This window comes from Coregonus lavaretus, assembly GCF_964263955.1.
Source record: "Coregonus lavaretus genome assembly, contig: HAP1_SCAFFOLD_348, whole genome shotgun sequence".
In the NCBI taxonomy this organism is placed as follows: Eukaryota; Metazoa; Chordata; class Actinopteri; order Salmoniformes; family Salmonidae; genus Coregonus; species Coregonus lavaretus.
Genome location: NW_028158992.1, coordinates 110565 through 138020, shown reverse-complemented (window position 1 = coordinate 138020; position 27456 = coordinate 110565). Strand labels below are relative to the sequence as shown.

Below are 27456 nucleotides of genomic sequence, written 5' to 3'. Positions count from 1 at the left end.
ATGACCTAATAAAAGATAGTCCTCTCATCCCAGGTGCGCCCAGTGGATGGGTGTGGCTGGACCCAGCAGTCAGTGTCTTGGTTCAGAGACATGGTGGACAACAGGTCGCTGTACGCACGGCTCTACCCTCAGGGAGATGGAGACACCACCACGGTGGAACTCTTCATAGAGAAGGGCAAACTGGGGGCAATGAGGTATTAGTCAACCTGAGCACCAGAATGCTATACTCTACAACTTGATTGGAGTCCACCTGTGGTACATTCAATTGATTGGACATGATTTGGAAAGGCGCGCACACACACCTGTCTATATAAGGTCCCACAGTTGACAGTGCATGTCAGAGCAAAAACCAAGCCATGAGGTCGAAGGAATTGTTTGGAACCACCAAGACTCTTCCTAGAGCTGGCCGCCCGGCTAAACTGAGCAATCGGATGAGAAGGGCCTTGGTCAGGGAGGTGACCAAGAACCCGATGGTCACTCTGACAGAGCTCCAGAGATCCTCTGTGGAGATGTGAGAACCTTCCAGAAGGACAACCATCTCTGCAGCACTCCACCAATCAGGCCTTTATGGTAGAGTGGCCAGACGGAAGCCACTCCTCAGTAAAAGGTACATGACAGCCCGCTAGGAGTTTGCCAAAAGGCACCTAAAGGACTCTCAGACCATGAGAAACAAGATTCTCTGGTCTGATGAAACCAAGATTGAACTCTTTGGCCTGAATGCCAAGCGTCACGTCTGGAGGAAACCTGGCACCATCCCTACGGTGAAGCATGGTGGTGGCAGCATCATGCTGTGGGGATGTTTTTCAGCGGCAGGGACTGGGAGACTAGTCAGGATCGAGGCAAAGATGAATGGAGCAAAGTAGAGAGAGATCCCTGATGAAAACCTGATCCAGAGCGCTCAGGACCTCAGCCTGGGGCGAAGGTTCACCTTCCAACAGGACAACGACCCTAAGCACACAGCCAAGACAACGCAGGAGTGGCTTTGGGACAAGTCTCTGAATGTCCTTTAGTGGCCCAGCCAGAGCCCGGACTTGAATCCGATCTAACATCTCTGGAGAGACCTGAAAATAGCTGTGCAGCGACGCTCCCCATCCAACCTGACAGAGCTTGAGAGGATCTGCAGAGAAGAATGGGAGAAACTCCCCAAATACAGGTGTGCCAATCTTGTAGCGTCATACCCAAGAAGACTTGAGGCTGTAATCGCTGCCAAAGGTGTTTCAACAAAGTACTAAGTAAAGGGTCTGAATACTTATGTAAATGTTATATTTCAGTTTTTTTATTTTTAATACATTTGCAAATGTTTCTAAAAACCTGTTTTTGCTTTGTCATTATGGGGTATTGTGTGTAGATTGATGAGGGGTAAAAACTATTTAATACAGTTTAGAATAAGGCTGTAACGTAACAAAATGTGGAACAAGTAAAGGGGTCTGAATACTTTCCGAATGCACTCTGTACTTTTGACCAGAGCCCTTTTTGCTTGGTCATTCTGTCCCTTTCAGGAGAGGAGCCTCTCTGTCTCTGAGACTGGCTCAGAATGGACATGCTGAACATGACAAGCTGAGGAACCTGGGAATCAAGAGAGGTAGGTGCCATCTACAGTGTTGCCTGGTGATCATTCTGAGTTTGCCCACTAGAGGGCACCAGCCTATATACAATAGTCTTGAAGCCCAACTCTCATTGCTCTCTCTCTCTCTCTCTCTCTCTCTCTCTCTCTCTCTCTCTCTCTCTCTCTCTCTCTCTCTCTCTCTCTCTCTCTCTCTCTCTCTCTCTCTCTCTCTCTCTCTCTCTCTCTCTCTCTCTCAATTCCATTTAAGGACTGTATTGGCATGGGAAACGTATGTTAACATTGCCAAAGCAAGTGAAGTAGATAGTAAACAAAAGTGAAATAAACAATAAATATTAACAGTAAACATTACACTCAGAAGTTCCAAAAGAATAAAGACATTTCAAATGTCATATTATGTCTATATACAGTGTTGTAATGACGTGCAAATAGTTAAAGTACAAATGGGAAAATAAATAAACATAAATATGGGTTGTATTTACAATGGTGTTTGTTCTTCACTGGTTGCCCTTTTCTTGTGGCAACAGGTCACAAATCTTGCAGCTGTGATGGCACACTGTGGTTTTTCACCCAGTAGATAAGGGAGTTTAGCAAAATTGGGTTTCTTTTCAAATTCTTTGTGGATCTCTGTAATCTGAGGGAAATATGTGTCTCTAATATGGTCATACATTTGGCAGAAGGTTAGGAAGTGCAGCTCAGTTTCCAGCTCATTTTGTGGGCAGTGTGCACATAGCCTGTCTTCTCTTGAGAGCCAGGTCTGCCTACGGCGGCCTTTCTCAATAGCAACGCTATGCTCACTGAGTCTGTACATAGTCGAAGCTTTCCTTAAGTTTGGGTCAGTCACAGTGGTCAGGTATTCTGCCACTGTGTACTCAATGTTTAGAGCCAAATAGCATTCTAGTTTGCTCTGTTTTTTTGTTAATTCTTTCCAATGTGTCAAGTAATTCTCTTTTTGTTTTCTCATGATTTGGTTGGGTCTAATTGTGTTGCTGTCCTGGGGCTCTGTGGGGTCTGTTTGTGTTTGTGAACAGAGCCCCAGGACCAGCTTGCTTAGGGGACTCTTCTCCAAGTTCATCTCTCTGTAGGTGATGGCTTAGTTATGGAAGGTTTGGGAATCGCTTCCTTTTAGGTGGTTGTAGAATTTAACGGCTCTTTTCTGGATTTTGATAATTAGCTGGTATCGGCCTAATTCTGCTCTGCATGCATTATTTTGTGTTTTTCGTTGTACACAAAGGATCTTTTTTACAGAATTTGTCGTAGAAATATTTGACTAATATATAATCAACTCAAAAATATCTCTCAAGACACCGGAGCTTGTGAATTCAAGAATTAGACTTTATTGCAAAACAAAGCCGAGTTTGCTCCATGGAGCAACAACTGCTTGTCCTGAACCGGAGTGCTCCTTTTTATACAGACACATTGATACAACTGAATCAATAGCATCTTTCAGTATCACATGTTGGCTGCTCATGAGGGCTACTTGCGCTTCTCTAAGTGGGGCCACTGTGTCTTATTAGTGGCATGACTCAAAAAATTATGTACATACGTACGTTAAAGAACAATCACACTCTGTATTGACTATATTCACTATCCAGGCATGCATCTGGAGTACAAAGTATCATTCATGTTCATTCTGTTTCACCATTATCATTTCATAACACATTATAAAACATATCCATTTATACTTAAACATGATTTAAACATTTATCATTTACCATCCTCCCTGGCCCTTGAGATTATGTGCATGTGGCCATGTGTCAGGTCATAAGGTCATAAGCACAAAGAAATGATAACACTAGTTCCATTGTTACTCCAATCTCCACACAGCCATCACGAGGAGTTGTATCTCCATCACATGTCATTGACATGCCCAGACCATCTGCAGGGAGTTTATGATAAACACATAAATGTCTCTGCTCTGTATTAACCCTTCAACTGGTTCTCAATCCATAAACATTTTAAGGCATATAGGTGTTTAATTCTACAACATATGTACTTGAAAATCATCTATATATTTCCCCCCTCTGGGACTTTTAAGTCCCAACCAATAAAACAAAAGATAACATAAAATGAGTGTAAGCATGTGCATATACTTATTCTTAGCCTTGCCATCTGTGGTTACATTTTATAAGAATATATATTCAGACCAATGTATCTTCCTCATAACGAGATTTACCACAGATCAGTACCCCAATGCATTGTCCAAATTACTATAAATTTAGTAGTGTATAATACCTCCTTAATCAACATACTACCTCAACTAACACTCCCTTCCTCTACCGGCACTCAATCTTCTGGCGTCTTCATTATGTTCTTCAGATAGCTTCATAGCTCATCTTGGATTGCCCATAGCAATGTCCCAATTCCAATGTCACACCTGAACCGCCACACCTCCACTATCATCCTGTTTTGTCCATGTGCAAACCAGTATATTGCTTTGATTTGATGCTGGATTCAGGTCTCCTGGCAGAAGTGGTTCAGACAGGAACGTCTTCAACGCCTTTGTTGTTCCTTTTCAGCCGAGTAGAGGATTTTTGTTTTTTATTGAGGTTTACACCGTTCTGGGCCAAATGATCTCTGCAATGCATTACGACACCATCCGTAGCAACCTCAGGAAAGGACAGATCATAACAGTTCAGTTGAGTTAATTTCCAATCCAAAACATCCCTATTAGCATTGTCTACATGACAAATCATTATGTTTCATCACTCATTCTTATACCCATTTCTATCTAACACCTGATAGATTTTTCTTTGAGGGGCCCCTGTATTCCAAAGGCTATCTGTTTAAACACCCCCTAGTTTCACATTCTCCCTTGAATTCTCCCAAATTATATAACCCAATTGTTTTATTATAACATTCCTATATTTTTGCTCATACTCTATTTGACATTACTCTGGTGTTTCCCTTTCCTTGTTCCTATTCTAACAATTGCTTACACTTCTCTCCTCATCCTGGTTGATCATAAAATTGTTTATATTTAGGATTTCCTAAATATTACAAACATTCTGCTGGCCAATATGGTCTTTCCGAGTTCCTTATATGACAAAAGTTGTAGTTGAATCATAACACAGTCCTAGTAACTGTGAAGATTTTGAACTACTGTTAATTCATTAAACGGAGATGTGGTGCATATTAGACTATTTTCTTTATTTAATTGTAATATAATATATTGTACTCATCTATATCAATCATTGTTTAACGGCTCCTTCAATTCCCTTTCTTCTGTATTTGGTATGGCTCTAACATATACAGGGTTTAATGCACTTTCCCAAGGAATAACTACTCCAATAACACTTCCCCCTGGAAATCTAACACCAAATACTACATCAAATTGTTTATCTAGGTCTTGGACTGTTCTCCTTATTTCTATGATTCACCTGTCTCTTTGTTTCATTATCTTAAGGTCACACTACCCCATGTGACTTCCCCATACTCTTTGTGCTGGTTTCTCACACACCAATAATATTTTAACCCTTGTATTTTAATAGTGATCCCTTCTGTGTCTTTTCCTTCTGCTCTTTATTATTATCAGTACTCCATTCCCCTTATTCTCAGGTAACTAGTCAAGTGTAGAGAAGTCAATGATAAGGATATCTGGTGCGTCTTGGAGGTCTGGAATCTCTCGGTTGTCTGGAATCTCTCGGTGGTCTGGAATCTCTCGGTGGTCTGGAATCTCTCGGTGGTCTGGAATCTCTCGGCGATCTGGAATCTCTCGGTGGTCTGGAATCTCTCGGCGGTCTGGAAGGTCCTTAAAGTCTCTTAATCATCAGTTCCCTCACTCTGGTACAATGGTTAAGATGATACCCTATACTCCCCTCTATCCATACCATCGTTGGTATAACCTGGACAACAATGTGTATGGTCACTTCAGTTGTTAACCTTCCCCCGTCACTAGGGTCTCCGGATCAGCCAGAGTCCCTCTCAATCTATCGACATCTGTCTGTGAAAAGTGTCCTTCAATCAGCCTACCCATAGGGAAGCTCAGAGTTACTGCTGCAAAGACACAAACACAGACACACACAAAAGACAACAATGCTACCCAATGGCTGAGGTTGGAACACTCCTATAGTGGGAAACATGAATCTAAGTATCTGTCTCCACCACTTTTACCATCCTTAAGGTAGCCAACAACACCTGGTACAGGCCCCTCCACATAGGGTCTTTCCAGCTCTTTCTTCTGTAGTCTTTTGCCATCACATAGTCTCCAGGGCACAGAAAATACTCAGATTATCCTACTCAGTTGGGCAGAGTTATCTTCACCCATGAAAAGAAAATATTAAGAACATTGTTAGGTTAGGTGAGACACAGTATGCTACTCATGTCCTCTCATCCGTCAAGAGAAGCCTTGAGATTATGAAGCACACCTGCTTCCAGCTTGTTGTAGTCCACTTATCTCATAGACAGACCCACCTCTACACCATGCCTCCTATCACAAAAACAAAAATGATTTAACCTAACCCATAACACATTATTACTACTGCTCATATCCTTAATACACCTTGCATATTTCCCCACAAAACCATAATAAACCATTAAAACCTCTGTAATCCCAATTTCCCCCCTTGGACACATGCATCACATCATGATTAATTAGAACAGCGTTCTAATTATTCAATGAATTGTTTCATCCAATAGTATACTACTCCTAACAACCATCAAGACCTTTCATAAATGTTGTAAGTCCTTAGTACAGCTCTTTTCAAAATAAATCACACATATTTACTTATCCCTCAGTAAATAAAACCCAAATTACATGTGTATGCCCCTTTAAGATATTTCACTTCCATCCCATCAAAAAAACCCAAATAGAAATAAAAATCCTATACAACTAACATTTCATACTAAGTAGTTTGTTTGTGGTTATTCGAACACCATATAGTAAAACAATAAACAAACAAAAATGGCCAGGCCTTATTTATTGTGGTAGCTCCCTATGACAACCTAAAAATAAAACTACTTAATTTTACTAACTAGTTCCACCCTAGCCTACAGACTTTTTTAACCTCCCAATAAAAAATCCCCATGTTCCTGGAAGAGAAAGTATACATGTCATTAACATATAATAAACAATCCAAAGATAGTAATTACACACAAAACATCATACATATATCCCCAGTCCTATCTCGTCAACAATCATTAACCCCAGCATCAATTTAAAATTGTTTGATACGTCGTGTCCTACCTTACCCCTAACATAATATTATAGGAGACTTCCATCAACCCTTAAAAGAAACTCCCACTTAGAAGACACTAGATAATAACACGTTTTATTATGTTAACTACACCTTCCACTATAACCCCATTTTAGTAATTTAACGTCGCAAACTGTTGCATTGATGTTTTTTTTTTTTCTAAATATAAACTTATTGTTTCATAATCCAAAACCCATAAAAAGATGTCTACTTAATCCATCAAGCCAAAAGCAACAACTACCTCCCAAGGTTCAACGTACTATAAACAAATTATCGTTAACTGAAGTAATAAAACTTCATCATAACTCACTGCTGTTTAAACAACCTATATAATGTCATAATAAAATGATCAATTATCAAATATCGTTCCGTATTCAACTATCGAGACATGTTCTTCATTAGTAAATCATCTCCACAAAGCAATACTACCTAATAACATATTCTCATTCTCCTAAATATAAATAATTACTTCTATTAAACAATCCCATTCAACATCAAGTCAACCTGTCTCATCACCCAATTAACTTTTTTTTTTTTTACCCTCTACAATATCTATCATACTCTACCGCTAATTTCCCTCATAATGGTACCTCAACAGATGACAAATTATTTTATATTTATAGTAAAAACCAATAAAACATCCAATTCACCAATATGCAATTTTAATTACTATGTTATCCTATCCAACATGGATTGGTAGGACAACATCTTTCCTATAATGTTATCAATGAAACCAGTAATTCACATCAATGTAAAAGATTTGCTTTCTGTCCATCACTGGATTCGAACCAGGGACCCTCTGCACACATTGACAACATTCACCACCGAAGCACCGTTACCCGTCGCTCCACCAATGCCACACAAAGCATCTACTTCCAGTTCATAGAGCAAGTGACGTCACCCAACGAAAACCGCACTAGCTCTCACCGCTAACTAGCTAGCAATTTCCTGCCGATAATATTCAACCTTCTACGACTTCCTACAAAATACTACAAAATACGCGATCCTTGTACACCTAACTTAACCATAATGTCCCTTATAGCACTCTCACGTTTCAGCAAGCCCCAATGTTTAACACCCACAGACAAAAATTGAAATTCTTCCATTTTTCCTAGCAGACCCAATAAAACACACTTTCAAACAGCGTTCTGCATTTACCTCTATCATAGGGTTTAAAAACGAACTTAACAACATTAATCATGCTAAATTTCCATAGTAACGTCATGTTTGGTTCAGTTGATCTATTACCATAAAAGACATTCACTTCTCCATGCGTCGTAAACTATATCCTATTTCTCTTCATCCTAAATTATAGCCACGCAATTAAACCATCACCCCGCCATTACAGAATGAATGAGATCTATTAATCTATCATTTCTAAGTAAGCTACAAGTAACACCAAACACTTGCTGTAGTTTACCATCATATATTGAAATCATCCATTTATCACAATCCAATTTATTTATAGACATATTCCACCTTTGTCACTCGTTTAATCTAGCAAAACCTTATTCAATGACTAATAATTACTACCACGTACTCTCCGTTAACATTTTAGCAGATGCTCTTATTCCAAACGACATTATTATACTTATACTAGCCCCCCTTGGGAATCGAACACCCAACCCTGGCGTTGCAAGCACCGTGCTCTACCAACTGAGCTACAGAGGACCACAGATGAGCGTATAGTGCCCTTTTCTGATAATGCTATAATTGTAGCCTATTGCATTACTTTAGTTTAAAATATAAGTTTGTTTATTCAACAAATCTAGAACCCACTATAAATTGGTGCTATTCACTCAGCATAATAGCCAAAGCTCCTTGCATCCCCTAGTTCACGTAACGAAAATACATTATCATTCTACAATTCACAGACGTCATATGACCACACCGGTACACGTGACCTGTTCCTCCAACAGGTTTTATTCTACCCCTCCTGGTAACGTGAATTTTCTACACTCAGTTGGTCAATGAATATCCACGCACCATTTATTCTTCTCTTTCCTAATGTGAGATTGGGCACGCCCTTTCTCCATCAGACAGAAGCTTCAAACAACCTCAAATATATTTCCTTTCCTTACAGAAAGGCTATTTACTTGCAGGATTTCTTATTATTCTCACTCACACAGATGAGCAGCCACTTGTGCCCAAATGAATCAGACAGTTGAACGACTCACAGCCGCCCAAGTAACCCATTCACCATACGAGATGAGCAGACCTACTCTTTAACACTTTCTCAATATTTTGAAGCCCTTGTAGCTATTTAACCCGTTCACCTACTCAGGATGACCGGTGTTACTCCAATTTATGGTGTCACCTACGCCGGATGACCTAACTTTTTTTACCTGATCGACCCTACCTAATTTTGGCATCACCACAACACAGGATGATGCCCTACCTGCCCGTTCAGACCTCTGGAGTGCTAATTTTAGCTCTCCAAAGCGGTATCCACAGGATTTCTATTTATTTAGCCCCCTAGGTGTTACACTTCCTCGACACACCTGGACTTCTACTACGCTTTCCTAAGCGACCTGTAAATTCTGCCCTATTTTTTCTGTTACACTTCCTCAACACAGAAAAAGGAGCGGTATTACACAGGATTTTTGCCTACCTAAGCAGTCCTCAAGACGATTCACTTCCACTACACGTCTAGAGAGGTATCCACAGGACTTAACATGTTATTGTCTGATCGCTCAACCAGCTGGACAGCCGCCCGTGTCGAAATGACCCAGACAGAGCGATCAGCAAGATGAATCAAATGAATCAAATCAATTGAACAGACGGTTCAGACAAACAACAGCGACATGTATTCTTAAATTCAAAAGCTCCTAGTCTTTAATTTTCTGGTTCTTAAATTTGGAGAGACCTATTTGGTATTTCTTTAGATGTTGCCGAGCCCCGGATCGGACCACACAAACGTTATACTATATAAGTAAGAACTTGGCTTACCTTTTAAAAGCGGCCGCTTTTGTTTGTATGGTCCGTCCAAGCCGTTTCACAACTGCAGATGTATACCGTCTCTGATCCCTATTTTTCAACTCCTGGCAAAAGCTCGCCAATTATGTGGTAGAAATATTTGACTAATAATTAATCAACTCAAAAATATCTCTCAAGACACCAGAGCTTGTGCATCCAAGAATTAGACTTTATTGCATAACAAAGCCGAGCTTGCTCCATGGAACATCTGTCTCTCTCTGGCTTAGAGATCTCTTATATACACACAAATGAACAAACATGCGTACATTCCTAACTTATTTGAGTTCTGCACCACCCTTCTTTTTCAACGTCCAGCTGTCACACAATGTCCACTCCAAAAGGTCATGAATGCTTTTTTCTATATGAAGCCTCTCATTCTATCATTCTATTGGCTGCGTGGCTTAGGCCCCTTCTTAAAAAAGAACTAATGTAATGCACACTGTTGAGAGCCTCTGTGAAAGAACACATGCATTCATTTAAAACACAGCATATACTACATGTCTATATTCCTTATTTAAGCATGTATCTGGATTATAAAATATCAAACATGTTTATTATATTTTACCTTTGGCATCTCCCTACATGTGCCTTAATGATACATAAAATAATACCATATCCCCAGCATCGATGCCGTGTCCCTCCGCGGGCTGCTGGAGGGGGAAGACCCGGGCTGTCTGGTCCTGGACTGCCGCTCATTCTTCTCCTTCAACTCCTCTCACATCTCCGGGTCCACCAACGTCCGCTTCAGTACTGTAGTCCGCCGGAGGGCCCGAGGGGGGCTGGGGGTGGGACACATCGTGCCCAACGAGGACACGCGGAACCGGCTTCTCTCAGGGGAGTATCGGTCGGTGGTGTTTCTGGATGATCGGAGTTTGGACTTCGGCCAAGTGAAGAATGACGGGACTCTAATGCTCGCCGTGACAGCTCTGTGCCGAGACCCGTGTGGAGCCAGTGTCTTCTTTCTCAAAGGTAATTTGATTTATTATAAACGTGTTATAGTAGCCTATATCTATATTGATTACGCACTCATGGTAATGACGAACGGCTCACAACAAACGTGCCGTAGCGTAGGCCTACGTCAGTTATGAGGTGAACGCTGTGACTGTGCCAAAATAGCCACTATACAGCTGCTTGTAACTGAGATGGTGACGGGACTGTTGGACGGTATCCTTACGTCCTGTAACTGAGATGGTGACGGGACTGTTGGACGGTATCCTTACGTCCTGTAACTGAGATGGTGACGGGAATGTTGGACGGTATCCTTACGTCCTGTAACTGAGATGGTGACGGGACTGTTGGACGGTATCCTTACGTCCTGTAACTGAGATGGTGACGGGACTGTTGGACGGTATCCTTACGTCCTGTAACTGAGATGGTGACGGGACTGTTGGACGGTATCCTTACGTCCTGTAACTGAGATGGGGACGGGACTGTTGGACGGTATCCTTACGTCCTGTAACTGAGATGGTGACGGGACTGTTGGACGGTATCCTTACGTCCTGTAACTGAGATGGTGACGGGACTGTTGGACGGTATCCTTACGTCCTGTAACTGAGATGGTGACGGGACTGTTGGACGGTATCCTTACGTCCTGTAACTGAGATGGTGACGGGACTGTTGGACGGTATCCTTACGTCCTGTAACTGAGATGGTGACGGGACTGTTGGACGGTATCATTACGTCCTGTAACTGAGATGGTGACGGGACTGTTGGACGGTATCCTTACGTCCTGTAACTGAGATGGGGACGGGACTGTTGGACGGTATCCTTACGTCCTGTAACTGAGATGGTGACGGGACTGTTGGACGGTATCCTTACGTCCTATCTTGACATTGTTTAGGTGGGTTTGACACGTTCTCCTCGGAGTATCCAGAGATGTGCACCAAGCCGTCAGCTCCACAGGGACTGAGTCTGCCCCTCAGCGCCCGGCCAGACAGCGCCGACCCCGGCTGCAGTCCATGCAGTACAGCTCTCTATGACCAGGTAGGTTTTCTTTTAAACGTGTATTTTGTATGTTATTACTGTGTAACAACACTTTTACCTGTATAGTAAATAAACCAATGTCAGTGTGTCATCAAACAATAGATTCTGCCATCTTAAACTAACCTGTCTGGTAGGCATAAGTATTTATAGGCTTTTTATTGTATTTATTTTTTAGTCATTTTAGCAGATGCTCTTATCCAGAGTGACTTACAGTTAGTGAGTGCATATATTTTCCATACTGGCCCCCCCGTGGGAGTCGAACCCACAACCCTGGCGTTGCAAGCGCCATGCTCTACCAACTGAGCTACACGGGGCTTGGATTTGACATTGGTTTCTGTTCCTATCTTCATCTCCAATAACACTTTGACACGTTATTACTCTCAAAACAGTGTCAGTGTGTCATCAAACTATATATTTTGACATCTTAGACTAACTTTATTACAGCCTAACTCTTTAGGGCTGGTGGTTGACTGTTTTCTGACCTGTTCCACTCCTCCTCTCCAGGGTGGTCCAGTGGATATCCTTCCCTTCCTCTACCTGGGCAGTGCCTACCATGCCTCCAGAAAGGACATGTTAGACATGCTGGGTATCACTGCTCTTATCAACGTATCAGCTAACTGCCCCAACCACTTTGAAGAGTCCTTCCAGTACAAGAGTATCCCTGTAGAGGACAACCACAAGGCTGACATCTCCTCCTGGTTCAACGAGGCCATAGAGTTTATCGGTGAGTGTCTTAACTGTCTTAGGCTACATTTACATTACATTTAGATTACATTAACATTACATTTACATTACATTTACATTACATTTACATTACATTTAGATAGCATTTACATTACATTTACATTACATTTACATTACATTTACATTACATTTTGGTAATTTAGCAGACACTCCTATCCAGAGCGACTAACCGTCAGTGTATTCAACTTCAGGTAGATAGGTAAGAAAACACCTCGGGACTAAAAATGAATTATTCACATATAATTGATCTTTAAATGGTTCTTTCATATGTCTGTGAAGTTAGATTTTAAGTGATCAAAAGTATAACTAGAAAGTTCGATCTGCATAAACCCATTTGAACTTGGCGCTCTAAGGTTCTATCTGCAATCCAATTACAAGCCTGAAAAATACAGACGGACCAATCAGAACATGTCTTTGCCACCTCCCTCTATTTTACCTTTATTTAACTAGGCAAGTCAGTTAAGAACACATTCTTATTTACAATGACGGCCTACACCGGCCAAACCCAGACGACGCTGGGTCAATTGTGCGCTGCACCTATGGGACTCCCAATCACGGCCGGTTGTGATACAGCCTGGAATCGAACCAGGGGGGTCTGTAGTGACGCCTCAAGCACTGAGATGCAGTGCCTTAGACCGCTGCGCCACTCGGGAGTCTGGTCTAAGCTAGTCTAGCCAGCGATAATGGCACTCAAGCAAAAAAACAACACTGACAGAAATCTTAAAGCAAATCTTAAAGTAAATGATGTTGTCACATCGTTGTTCAGTGATGACAGTCATTTGTCTGATGATCATAATACATTTCTTAATGTATTGGATGATGTGTTCTGACTCTATCTTGGTACCCCCCTTTGTCCCCTTCTGCCCCCCTCTCCTTGGGGAATAACCCCCCTGATCAACCCCCAACCCCCCGTCTAACTGACCCCTTTCCTGGGTTATTGAGATGGGTCCGTTAGCAACACCATTAGTTAGCAACACTATGGAGGGTGATTTGCAACTGAAAGTCACCTACTTTTCGATTGGTCACTTCCTACTGTGGCTTAGTAGGCCTACTGCCTGAGCAAAGAGGATGTTGGTAACTTCCTGCTGTGGCTTAACGCTTCCGCATGCTTCAGTTCGGCTGGCGCCTAGCTGACGTCAGCTAGGGGAACCCAACGAGTGTGCTCCACACTCCCTTAACAGACCTTCGCTTCAAAAACTAGAAAAAAGCAGCAATAGTACTGTTTGTCCATCTTTACATTTACATTTACGTCATTTAGCAGACGCTCTTATCCAGAGCGACTTACAAATTGGTGCATTCACCCTATAGCCAGTGGGATAACCACTTTACAATATGTTTTTTTTCTTTTTTTTTTCTTTTTTTTTAGGGGGGGGGCGGGGGGGTAGAAGGATTACTTTATCCTATCCCAGGTATTCCTTAAAGAGGTGGGGTTTCAAATGTCTCCGGAAGGTGGTGAGTGACTCCGCTGTCCTGGCGTCGTGAGGGAGCTTGTTCCACCATTGGGGTGCCAGAGCAGCGAACAGTTTTGATTGGGCTGAGCGGGAACTATGCTTCCGCAGAGGAAGGGGAGCCAGCAGGCCAGAGGTGGATGAACGCAATGCCCTCGTTTGGGTGTAGGGACTGATCAGAGCCTGAAGGTACAGAGGTGCCGATCCCCTCACAGCTCCATAGGCAAGCACCATGGTCTTGTAACAGATGCGAGCTTCAACTGGAAGCCAGTGGAGTGTGCGGAGGAGCGGGGTGACGTGAGAGAACTTGGGAAGGTTGAACACCAGACGGGCTGCGGCATTCTGGATGAGTTGTAGGGGTTTAATGGCACAGGCAGGGAGCCCAGCCAACAGCGAGTTGCAGTAATCCAGACGGGAGATGACAAGTGCCTGGATTAGGACCTGTGCCGCTTGCTGTCTAAGGCAGGGTCGTACTCTCCGAATGTTGTAGAGCATGAACCTGCAGGATCGGGTCACCGCCTTGATATTATCGGAGAACGACAGGGTGTTGTCCAGGGTCACGCCAAGGCTCTTCGCACTCTGGGAGGAGGACACAACGGAGTTGTCAACCGTGATGGCGAGATCATGGAACGGGCAGTCCTTCCACAGGAGGAAGAGCAGCTCCGTCTTGCCAAGGTTCAGCTTGAGGTGGTGATCCGTCATCCATACTGATATGTCTGCCAGACATGCAGAGATGCGATTCGCCACCTGGTTATCAGAAGGGGGAAAGGAGAAGATTAGTTGTGTATCGTCAGCGTAGCAATGATAGGAGAGGCCATGTGAGGATATGACAGAGCCAAGTGACTAGGTGTATAGGGAGAATAGGAGAGGGCCTAGAACTGAGCCCTGGGGGACACCAGTGGTGAGAGCACGTGGTGCGGAGACAGCTTCTCGCCACGCCACTTGGTAGGAGCGACCGGTCAGGTAGGACACAATCCAGGAGTGAGCCGCGCCGGAGATGCCCAGCTCGGAGAGGGTGGAGAGGAGGATCTGATGGTTCACAGTATCAAAGGCAGCAGACAGGTCTAGAAGGACAAGAGCAGAGGAGAGAGAGTTAGCTTTAGCAGTGCGGAGAGCCTCCGTGACACAGAGAAGAGCAGTCTCAGTTGAATGACCAGTCCTGAAACCTGACTGGTTTGGATCAAGAAGGTCATTCTGAGAGAGATAGCAAGAGAGTTGGCTAAAGACGGCACGCTCAATAGTTTTGGAAAGAAAAGAAAGAAGGGATACTGGTCTGTAGTTGTTGACATCAGTGGGATTGAGTGTTGGTTTTTTGAGAAGGGGTGCAACTCTCGCTCTCTTGAAGACGGAAGGGACATAGCCAGCGGTCAAGGATGAGTTGATCAGCGAGGTGAGGTAGGGGAGAAGGTCACCGGAGATGGTCTGGAGAAGAGAGGAGGGGATGGGGTCAAGCGGGCAGGTTGTTGGGCTGCCTGCAGTCACAAGTCGCATGATTTTATCTGGAGAGAGAGGGGAGAAAGAAGTCAAAGCATAGGGTAGGGCAGTGTGAGCAGGACCAGCAGTGTCATTAGACTTAACAAACGAGGATCGGATGTCGTCAACCTTCTTTTCAAAGTGGTTGACGAAGTCATCCACAGAGAGAGAGGAGGGGGGGGGGGGATTCAGCAGGGAGGAGAATGTGGCAAAGAGCTTCCTAGGGTTAGAGGCAGATGCTTGGAATTTAGAGTGGTAGAAAGTGGCCTTAGCAGCAGAAACAGATGAAGAAAATGTAGAGAGGAGGTAGTGAAAAGATGCCAGGTCGGCAGGGAGTTTAGTTTTCTTCCATTTCCGCTCCGCTGCCCGGAGCTCTGTTCTGTGAGCTCGCAATGAGTCATCAAGCCACGGAGCTGGAGGGGAGGACCGAGCCGGCCGGGAGGATAGGGGACACAGAGAGTCAAAGGATGCAGAAAGGGAGGAGAGGAGGGTTGAGGAGGCAGGATCAGGAGATTGGAGGGAGAAGGATTGAGCAGAGGGAAGAGATGATTGGATGGAAGAGGAGAGAGTAGTGGGAGAGAGAGAGCGAATATTGCGGCGGCGCATTACCATCTGTGTAGGGGCAGAGTGAGTAGTGTTGGAGGAGAGCGAGAGAGAAAAGGATACAAAGTAGTGGTCGGAGACATGGAGGGGAGTTGCAGTGAGATTAGTAGAAGAGCAGCATCTAGTAAAGATGAGGTCAAGCGTATTGCCTGCCTTGTGAGTAGGGGGGGACGGTGAGAGGGTGAGGTCAAAAGAGGAGAGGAGTGGAAAGAAGGAGGCAGAGAGAAATGAGTCAAATGTAGACGTAGGGAGGTTGAAATCCCCCAGAACTGTGAGGGGTGAGCCATCCTCAGGAAAGGAACTTATCAAGGCGTCAAGCTCATTGATGAACTCTCCAAGGGAACCTGGAGGGCGATAGATGACAAGGATATTAAGCTTAAATGGGCTAGTGACTGTGACAGCATGGAATTCAAATGAGGAGATAGACAGATGGGTTAGGGGAAAAATTGAGAATGTCCACTTGGGAGAGATGAGGATTCCTGTGCCACCACCCCTCTGACCAGATGCTCTCGGGGTATGCGAGAACACATGGTCAGACGAGGAGAGAGCAGTAGGAGTAGCAGTGTTTTCAGTGGTAATCCATGTTTCCGTCAGCGCCAGGAAGTCGAGGGACTGGAGGTTAGCATAGGCTGGGATGAAGTCAGCCTTGTTGGCAGCTGAACGGCAGTTCCAGAGGCTGCCTGAGACCTGGAACTCCAGGTGTGGGGTGCGTGCAGGGACCACCAGGTTAGAGAGGCAGCAACCACGCGTTGTGAGGCGTTTGTGTAGCCTGTGCAGAGAGGAGAGAACAGGGATAGGCAGAGGCATAGTTGACAGGCTGTAGCAAATGGCTACAATAATGCAGAGGAGATCGGAATGAAATGAACTAAACATCTGGGAAAGGAGAGAGTAGGGCCTCCCTCACCAAAACTCCCAAATATAACTCACCCAACTTCCACCTCAGAAACTATAATTGTTTCACTGAACCACCCGAATAAAAACTCTCCCAACTTCCACTTTAGAAATTAGAATTGTTGTGAACTACAGCGGTTCAATGTTTCAAGGAATAGACTCAACTTACTTTATTCAGCTAGCTAACTGTCATGAGCCTCTCACTCCACCGGGTTACCACCTTAATTTTCTTCCACTCTGCTCACCACTCTCTCTACTCAGCCTAACTAGCTCCACCTGTCCCTGCTCTGCTCTGCTCTTATTACTCTGCCAGCTGCGCTGCATTACCCACTACCTCTCCCAGTATTTAAAGCCCTGTCTTTCAGCTCTCCTTTGTCAGATCGTCTGCAAAGCTCACACCCGGAACCTGTTTGCTCGCGCTTCTGGCTCACCCTGGTTTTGTGTTCCCGGACCTGCCTGATGTTTGGATACTCTTCTGCCCCAGGAGATCCAGACCTGCTTTTTGCCATAACGACTCCTGACTACTCTTCGATCCCGGTAACTCTGACCAGCCTTCTGCCTTGCTACTACGTATTTGGATTTCCCTTGAACTGTACTGCTGCCTTGTTTCATCCGCCCTGTTGTGTCTGTGTCTCCCCCCCCCCCAGGACTTCTGGACCACCCACCACCGGCTTCATAGGACGCATCGCTGCCACTGGGGGGGGGCACAGACCCAGCACATTGGACGGGATCCCTGTTACCCCTGGAGCCTTCACTCACTCCCTACTTCCCTTTTCCCTTAAGTTTTAATAAACTTTCTGGTGTGACGCAATTGTGGTCCTCTGGTCGTCTGTCTGAACCGTGACAGTACGATCTGACCATTATGGACTCAGCGCACACCTCCCCCGACATGGAAACCGACGAGCATGAGCAGCAGTTCCAGCAGCAGCAACAACAACTCGCCATGATCATTCAACTCCTCACCAACCTTACCCCAGCCAGTCTGCCCACCAGCCCTGCCCCCGAGTTACCTGCCCCGGTCATTGCAGCCGCTGCTCCGGAACCCAAGATTGGAAACCCCGAGCGGTTCAACGGCGATTCAACCCAGGTCCGGCCATTCCTGACTAGCTGCCGACTTCAGTTCTCCTTGCAGCCAAGGACCTTCGCCACGGAGGGGGCTAAAGTTGGGTATGCCATCACTCACCTGACGGGCCGAGCTCGACTCTGGGGAACAGCAGAGTTCGAACGTCAAACCCCCGCATGTGCAACCTTCGACCTGTTTGCTGAGGAGATGCTGAAGGTGTTTGACCTGGATTCACCAACCGCAGAGGCGTCTCGTGAACTGTTCAGTATTCGACAAGGCAGACGTACAGTCGCAGACCATTCCATCGACTTCCGAACCCTGGCTAGACGAAGTTCTTGGAACACACCATCGTTGGTGGACGCGTTCTTCCATAGTTTGGCTGACTATATCAAGGACGAGTTGGTCTCCCATGAACTGCCTTCCACTCTTGATGAAGCCATCGCACTGACTGTCAGGATCGACAGAAGGATACAGACCCGTCGTCGTGAGAGGGGGCGCCAAGGTCCACCTACTACCGGCATTCGGAGAGATCCGACTGGGCTCCTGTCATCTACTGCCACTCACCCAGGTCAGCTTGATCCGTCTGAGCCTATGGAGATTGGGCGAGCCTCTCTCACTCCTGCAGAGCGCCAGCGCCGCTTCACCTCAAACCTCTGCCTCTATTGTGGAGGTGATGGACATCGTGTGGTAACCTGCCCTTTAAAGGGCCGAAGCTCACCGGGCATAGGGGGAGTCCGGTTGAGTTCAATGACCATCCAGTCCTCCGACCGCAAACCCCTGCTGCAAGTTCACCTCCGCCTCTCTGACTCAACTCACACCCTGGCTGCTCTGGTGGATTCTGGCGCCGAAGCCAACATAATGGACATCAAGCTGGCACGCCAACTGGGACTGGAGAACCTCCGTTTGACACCTCCTATTCCTGCCCGGGCACTGGACGGACACTTACTCGGATCGGTCACTCATGTCACGGCCCCGGTCTCGATGGGTCTGTCCGGAAACCATCAAGAAACTATCCAGTTTCACCTGCTCCCCTCTCCAGGCCAACCCCTCATCCTGGGTTACCCATGGCTCCGCCGGCACAACCCTCAGCTCGACTGGGTGACCGGGGTGATCAGGGAGTGGGGAGAGGACTGCCACCGAACCTGCCTGCTTGCTGCCGCACTACCCCCTCGGCCAGTACCTACTAACTCCGCTCCTGACCTCTCCAATGTCCCAGAATGCTACCATGGTCTCAGAGAAGTGTTTAACAAAGCAAGAGCCACATCTCTGCCCCCTCACCGACCGTACGACTGTGCCATCGACCTCCTCCCTGGAACAGCCCCTCCAAAGGGCCGTCTTTATTCGTTGTCTGCTCCTGAAAGAAAGTCCATGGAGGACTACATCAATGGCTCTCTGTCCGCAGGATTAATCCGTTCATCTTCATCTCCTGCTGGTGCTGGCTTCTTCTTTGTGGGGAAGAAGGACGGATCTCTTCGCCCCTGCATCGACTACAGGGGACTCAACGACATCACAGTGAAGAACCGTTACCCTCTGCCTCTGCTCACCTCTGCTTTTGAGTTGCTCCAGGGAGCCACTGTTTTTACCAAGTTGGATCTCAGAAACGCTTACCACCTAGTGCGGATCCGGGAGGGAGATGAATGGAAAACCGCATTCAATACACCAACAGGCCACTACGAGTATCTGGTTATGCCTTTTGGCCTCACCAATGCTCCTGCTGTGTTCCAGGCTCTTGTGAATGATGTACTGCGGGACATGTTAAACAAGTTTGTCTTCGTTTACCTGGATGACATCTTAATCTACTCCAGAAACCTGTCTGAACACACCCGCCATGTCCAGCAAGTCCTTCACCGTCTTCTGGAGAATTCCCTCTACGCCAAGGCAGAGAAATGTGAGTTTCACGTCAAGACAGTGGCCTTCCTGGGGTACATAGTGGCAGAGGGAAGTATCCAAATGGATCCTGCCAAAGTATCAGCAGTCACTTCATGGCCAGTTCCGGAGAACAGAAAGAAGCTGCAACAGTTTCTGGGGTTTGCTAACTTCTATAGAAAGTTTATCCGGAACTACAGTACCGTTGCTGCCCCTCTCACTGCTCTAACCAGCACCAAGCAACCCTTCACCTGGACCCCAGCAGCCGACAAAGCCTTCAGTACCCTCAAGGTGAGGTTCACCTCCGCTCCCATCCTCCAGATGCCTGATGTGGACCGGCAATTCATTGTGGAGGTGGACGCCTCGGATGTGGGAGTTGGTGCTGTGATTTCTCAGTGGGCTGCGGAGGATAGGAAGCTCCATCCCTGTGCCTTTTTCTCACGTCGGTTGTCCCCCTCTGAGTGCAATTACGACATAGGGAACCGTGAGCTGCTGGCTGTGAAGCTTGCCTTGGAGGAGTGGCGTCACTGGCTGGAGGGGTCCACCATTCCATTTCTCGTTTGGACCGATCATAAGAACTTGGAGTACATCCGCACGGCCAAACGGTTGAACTCCAGGCAGTCCCGCTGGGCCCTGTTCTTCACCAGGTTTAATTTCACTCTGTCATACCGGCCTGGATCACGCAACACCAAGCCAGACGCCCTCTCCCGTCAATTCCAGAAGGATGACACCCCCTCCAAGGACCCTGTGTCGATTCTGCCAAGTCCCTGCATCGTAGCAGCTCTGACCTGGGCTGTTGAGGAACAGGTGCTGGAAGCTCTCCGTAACCAGCCAGGTCCCAGCACTTGCCCAGCTGACCGCCTTTTTGTCCCCGAAAACCTGAGGTCCCAGGTCGTTCAGTGGGGACATGACTCCCGCCTAGCTTGTCACCCTGGCTCCACCCGCACTTACAACCTGCTCGCCCAGAGGTTCTGGTGGCCCTCTCTGAGAAAGGATGTACGGGAATTCGTCCAAGCCTGCCCCATCTGCAACCAACACAAGTCGTCCTGCCAGCCCCCAGCCGGATTGCTGCAGCCCCTGCCTGTGCCCAGACGTCCCTGGTCTCACATCGCCCTTGACTTTGTCACGGGGCTGCCCCCTTCAAGTGGCATGACCGTCATTCTCACCATAGTTGACCGATTCAGCAAGATGGCACACTTCATTCCCCTCCCCAAGCTCCCAACCGCCAAGGAGACCGCCCAGGTGGTCCTGGAACACGTCTTCCGGATCCACGGACTGCCAAAGGATGTAGTTTCTGACCGTGGTCCACAATTCTCCTCCGCTTTTTGGAAGGAGTTCTGTCACCTGCTGGGAGCCACAGTCAGTCTGACTTCCGGATTCCATCCCCAATCCAATGGGCAGTCAGAGCGGGCAAATCAGGAGCTCGAGAAGGCACTGCGATGCATGACTTCACGCAACCCCCACTCCTGGTCGCAGCAATTGACATGGGTGGAGTACGCACACAATTCTCTGACCTGCTCTGCCATCGGTATGTCCCCTTTCCAATGTGTTTATGGATACCAGCCTCCTCTATTTGCCAGCCAGGAAGAGGAGGTTACTTGCCCATCTGCACTTGCTTTTGCCCGTCGATGTCGCCGCACCTGGTCACAAGCCCGAGCCACACTCCTCAGATCCGTTGCCAGCTACACTACCGGGGCCAACCGTCGGAGAATTCCTGCTCCCACCTACCATGTTGGTCAAAGGGTGTGGTTGTCATCGAAGAACCTGCCACTCAGGGTGGAGTCGCAGAAGCTGGCACCTCGGTTCATTGGCCCATTCCCTATCATAAGAGTGATTAGCCCAACTGCTGTCCGGCTCCAACTGCCTAATTCCCTGAGGGTGCACCCCACTTTCCATGTGTCTAAGATTAAGCCCATTCATGAGAGTCCGCTGGTCCCTGCTGCGCCTTGTCCTCCTCCTCCACGGCTCGTCGATGGTGGTCTGGTTTACACCGTCCGCCGCCTGCTTCGGTCCAGACGGAGGGGTAGGGGTCTCCAGTACCTCATTGACTGGGAGGGCTATGGACCTGAGGAAAGGACCTGGGTGCCAGCTAGTCGGATTGTGGATAGGACTCTCATCACCGCCTTCCACCAACGGCATCCGGATCAACCTGCAATCCGTAGGGGCCGCCCCAGAGGGGTCCCTAACCGTCCTGCCCGCTCGGCTTCCTGTCCTGTGCCTGATCCTGTCTCGGGACCTGTCCCATCTCCCGACCACGGCCCTCCGGCTTCCTCCGAGGATGAGGACGTTCACTCGGACCGTTCGGAGGAGTTCTAGCCCTCCTCCGGCTCCCCTCCTCCCGCCCGGCGTGGTGTTGCTCTTGGGACTTCTGGGGCCGTCCCTTGGGGGGGGGGTTCTGTCATGAGCCTCTCACTCCACCGGGTTACCACCTTAATTTTCTTCCACTCTGCTCACCACTCTCTCTACTCAGCCTAACTAGCTCCACCTGTCCCTGCTCTGCTCTGCTCTTATTACTCTGCCAGCTGCGCTGCATTACCCACTACCTCTCCCAGTATTTAAAGCCCTGTCTTTCAGCTCTCCTTTGTCAGATCGTCTGCAAAGCTCACACCCGGAACCTGTTTGCTCGCGCTTCTGGCTCACCCTGGTTTTGTGTTCCCGGACCTGCCTGATGTTTGGATACTCTTCTGCCCCAGGAGATCCAGACCTGCTTTTTGCCATAACGACTCCTGACTACTCTTCGATCCCGGTAACTCTGACCAGCCTTCTGCCTTGCTACTACGTATTTGGATTTCCCTTGAACTGTACTGCTGCCTTGTTTCATCCGCCCTGTTGTGTCTGTGTCTCCCCCCCCCCCAGGACTTCTGGACCACCCACCACCGGCTTCATAGGACGCATCGCTGCCACTGGGGGGGGGCACAGACCCAGCACATTGGACGGGATCCCTGTTACCCCTGGAGCCTTCACTCACTCCCTACTTCCCTTTTCCCTTAAGTTTTAATAAACTTTCTGGTGTGACGCAATTGTGGTCCTCTGGTCGTCTGTCTGAACCGTGACAGCTAACTATGACGCCATAGCTAACTAGCATGCTAGCATCCAATAACACACAGTTTAGCACCAATACTTGGTTACAACAAACTACCAATAGTGTGTTAACACACTAAACAGATAATTTGTGTCCGTGTCTAGTTCCTTTCATAACGCAGCAATAATTAAACGTTGGCTAGCTAGCACAAATATATTGTATTTAGCTGCTACAGTACAGCTAGCTGGTCATGTTGGCTAGCTTGCAATGGCTGCTGTGTTGACTTTGTTTGAAAAACGGCGGCGCTGCGAACAAATGTAGCTGGCTAAAAGGATATTGTATCTAGTTGCTACCGTTGCTAATAGCTACTCGCCAGCTAGTCCAGGAGGTGAGTTAGCTAGCTAGCTAGCTTCATGCTACACTCGGCACCACCGAATACAATGCTAACCTACAATAACTACCCACAACAGCCCACGATGCCTACCTACAATACCTAACTACAATCTAAATACATAATTGAAGCCTTACTCGACAAAGCCCAAGCTATGTATGAAGCCAAACTTACCCGACGCCAGCTGTCTGGGTGGCAGACAAGAAGACATTTGTCTTCTGCAATCAGTAGCTGTAATTAAGTACAGTAGCTACTAACTACCTAACGTTGATGCCTCAGATAATGAGGTTAGAAAAACAGCTGAATGGTAGGTAGCTAGCTGGCTTAATTACAGGTACTCTTAAGCGTGAAATAACATTGGAAACAACTATCCACCATTGCTAAAAGTTACCAGTAGCTACCCGCTATTTCTTGAGACGCAGTAGCCAGTATACACTTCCTCAAAATAGTCAGAGTTAATCTAAGATAACTCAAGAAATCTGTCATTCATTTGGATGTTTTTGCAGAGGAGATCTTAGTCGCGCAATTTTACATCTAACTAAGATGTTTGGTGCAGTATTTCGCAATGAATTTTTTTTGCATGAAAGCGAGTCGTCTCTGAATGACAACAAATACTTTATTGAAGAAATCCCTACTGCTGACCAATCACCGACGAAAGGGGTGTAGACTTCGGCTACCAACTTCGGCTTGCATTGAGAAAAATGTTTGTTTGCCCAAACAGCCGAAAAAACCCTTACCGAAGTCCAAAACGAACAAAAAACGTGCACAAACTGTTCCGGCTGGGAAGCACGCAGATGCGTTTAGTAGGTCTACTGACTGAGCAAGGAGAACAGTGTAGACAGACGGACGACAGACTTGTTAGTATCACTGGAATAACAATAGCTAGGTAATGGTAATATATAATATTGTAAACGCCTTTTTAGAAGCCACTTTCATCCAAAGCATTTTACAGTCACGTGTATATACATTTTACATATGTGTGGTCCCGGGAATCGAACCCACTACGCCGTCATTACAAGCGCCATGCTCTACCAACTGAGCTACAAAGGACCAACGGTGTTCTAACACAGTCAAGAGAAACCTTTCAGAATCTGGCAACTTACACAACTGTCCTACACTTACACCATAACTAAGTTGAATATGTTGTATTGAAACAAAGTTGAACGTTGTACTAATCTCCCCTCTCCTTCTCTCTCTCCTATAGACTCCATCCGTACTAATCTCCCCTCTCCTTCTCTCTCTCCTATAGACTCCATCCGTAATAATCTCCCCTCTCCTTATCTCTCTCTCCTATAGACTCCATCCGTAATAATCTCCCCTCTCCTTCTCTCTCTCCTATAGACTCCATCCGTAATAATCTCCCCTCTCCTTCTCTCTCTCCTATAGACTCCATCCGTACTAATCTCCCCTCTCCTTCTCTCTCTCCTATAGACTCCATCCGTAATAATTTCCCTTCTCCTTCTCTCTCTCCTATAGACTCCATCCGTACTAATCTCCCCTCTCCTTCTCTCTCTCCTATAGACTCCATCCGTAATAATCTCCCCTCTCCTTCTCTCTCTCCTATAGACTCCATCCGTAATAATCTCCCCTCTCCTTATCTCTCTCTCCTATAGACTCCATCCGTAATAATCTCCCCTCTCCTTCTCTCTCTCCTATAGACTCCATCTGTACTAATCTCCCCTCTCCTTATCTCTCTCTCCTATAGACTCCATCCGTAATAATCTCCCCTCTCCTTCTCTCTCTCCTATAGACTCCATCCGTACTAATCTCCCCTCTCCTTCTCTCTCTCCTATAGACTCCATCCGTACTAATCTCCCCTCTCCTTCTCTCTCTCCTATAGACTCCATCCGTAATAATCTCCCCTCTCCTTATCTCTCTCTCCTATAGACTCCATCCGTAATAATCTCCCCTCTCCTTCTCTCTCTCCTATAGACTCCATCCGTACTAATCTCCCCTCTCCTTCTCTCTCTCCTATAGACTCCATCCGTACTAATCTCCCCTCTCCTTCTCTCTCTCCTATAGACTCCATCTGTAATAATCTCCCCTCTCCTTCTCTCTCTCTCCTATAGACTCCATCCGTACTAATCTCCCCTCTCCTTCTCTCTCTCCTATAGACTCCATCCGTACTAATCTCCCCTCTCCTTCTCTCTCTCCTATAGACTCCATCTGTAATAATCTCCCCTCTCCTTCTCTCTCTCCTATAGACTCCATCCGTACTAATCTCCCCTCTCCTTATCTCTCTCTCCTATAGACTCCATCCGTACTAATCTCCCCTCTCCTTCTCTCTGTCCTATAGACTCCATCTGTAATAATCTCCCCTCTCCTTCTCTCTCTCCTATAGACTCCATCCGTAATAAAGGCGGCCGTGTGTTTGTCCACTGCCAAGCCGGCATCTCCCGCTCCGCCACCATCTGTCTGGCCTACTTGATGAGGACCAACCGCGTGAAGCTGGACGAGGCCTTCGAGTTCGTCAAGCAGCGGCGCAGCATCATCAGTCCTAACTTCAGCTTCATGGGCCAACTGCTGCGGTTTGAGTCCCAGGTCCTGGCTACGTCGTCCTGCTTGTCGGAGGCCGGGAGTCCTGCCCTGGGGAAGAGCAGTACGGTCTTTAACTTCCCAGTGTCTATCCCCATCCACGGCTCTGCTGGACATGGACAGCTCTCCTTCCTCCACAGCCCCATCACCACCTCACCCAGCTGCTAAGGTGGAGAGTAGGATCATATGGAGGGTTGTCTGTCTTCGCCTGGACTTGAACTGTACTGTCACAATACTGGTAGTGCCAGGGTAGTGCCAGGGTAGTGAGTGAAAGGGTAGTAACAGGGTAGTAACAGGGTAGTAACAGGGTAGTAACAGGGTAGTGACAGGGTAGTAACAGGGTAGTGCCAGGGTAGTGCCAGGGTAGTGACAGGGTAGTGACAGTGTAGTGCCAGGGTAGTGACAGGGTAGTAACAGGGTAGTGCCAGGGTAGTGCCAGGGTAGTAACAGGGTAGTGACAGGGTAGTGCCAGGGTAGTGACAGGGTAGTGACAGGGTAGTGCCAGGGTAGTAACAGGGTAGTGACAGGGTAGTGCCAGGGTAGTGCCAGGGTAGTGCCAGGGTAGTGCCAGGGTAGTGCCAGGGTAGTGCCAGGGTCATTGCCACTGTACTGTCAGTGTCACTCAACTACAGGTGACTAATCGTTGAGTTCTAGAACTGATGGAACCCTCATTGATGCCCTTCCTGGTGTAAAGGTCATTGATGCCCTTCCTGGTGTAAAGGTCACTGATGCCCTTCCTGGTGTAAAGGTCACTGATGCCCTTCCTGGTGTAAAGGTCACTGATGCCCTTCCTGGTGTAAAGGTCACTGATGCCCTTCCTGGTGTAAAGGTCACTGATGCCCTTCCTGGTGTAAAGGTCACTGATGCCCTTCCTGGTGTAGAGGTCATAAAGAAGTGATCCTGGCATCACTGGACAAAAGGGCAAACTTTTGGAGAGACAATCCAAGTGGCCCAGTTTATGGGTTAAATCCACAGGTCTGCCCCATCGCCTTGAAAGGAGTTTCTCTCGCTACCAATATGTCAGTATGGTTATCACAACATCCTCTGTAGAAGGTAAATGACACCCACAGATCTACCTAGAATACCCTCAACTTCTAGTCTAGGAAAAGACAGAGAAGTCAATGGCTGAAGGTGACTTGGGGAAGGGTCAATCCATTAAAAGAAGTTAGAAGTATTTTAATTGGATGAAGAGAAGAGATTGTAGTCAAATAATTTTTTGGACCTGCCACAACTCTTAACAAAATGTAAACCCTCCCTTGGTCACTCACAGACAGTTGTCATATGTATTGATACCAATAGACTCTCAGGAATCATTAATTACTTTCAATGTCCCTTTTTTTTCTCATGTTTTTTTATTTCACCTTTATTTAACCAGGTAAGCCAGTTGAGAACAAGTTCTCATTTACAACTGCGACCTGGCCAAGATAAAGCAAAGCAGTGCGATAAAAACAACAACACAGAGTTACATATGGGACAAACAAAACATAAAGTCAAAAATACAACAGAAAATATATATACAGTGTGTGCAAATGTAGTAAGTTATGGAGGTAGGGCAATAAATAGGCCATAGTGCAAAATAGTTAAAATTACAATTTAGCTTCGTTCACTGTCTTCCTGAGGGAATCCCGCTAATGCCTCGCCGAACCACGCAGGTTTGGATAAATCACTCCTCAGACTCTTTATTGTTGACGAACAATGAATG

The 27456-nt window shown here is 46.6% G+C and overlaps 1 protein-coding gene across 1 annotated transcript; it reads left to right on the top strand.

Moving 5' to 3' along the window:
- Nucleotides 1-90: 90 nt before the first annotated feature.
- LOC311123382 (dual specificity protein phosphatase 1-like) lies at nucleotides 91-25985 on the top strand (the record flags this gene model as incomplete). Its single annotated transcript, XM_084197653.1, has 6 exons — nucleotides 91-194; nucleotides 1500-1582; nucleotides 10348-10704; nucleotides 11576-11718; nucleotides 12223-12442; nucleotides 25561-25985. The coding sequence occupies 6 exons, from the start codon at nucleotides 91-93 to the stop codon at nucleotides 25920-25922; spliced, it is 1269 nt and encodes a 422-aa protein (XP_084053779.1). The 3' UTR covers nucleotides 25923-25985.
- Between the last annotated feature and the right edge of the window lie 1471 nt (nucleotides 25986-27456).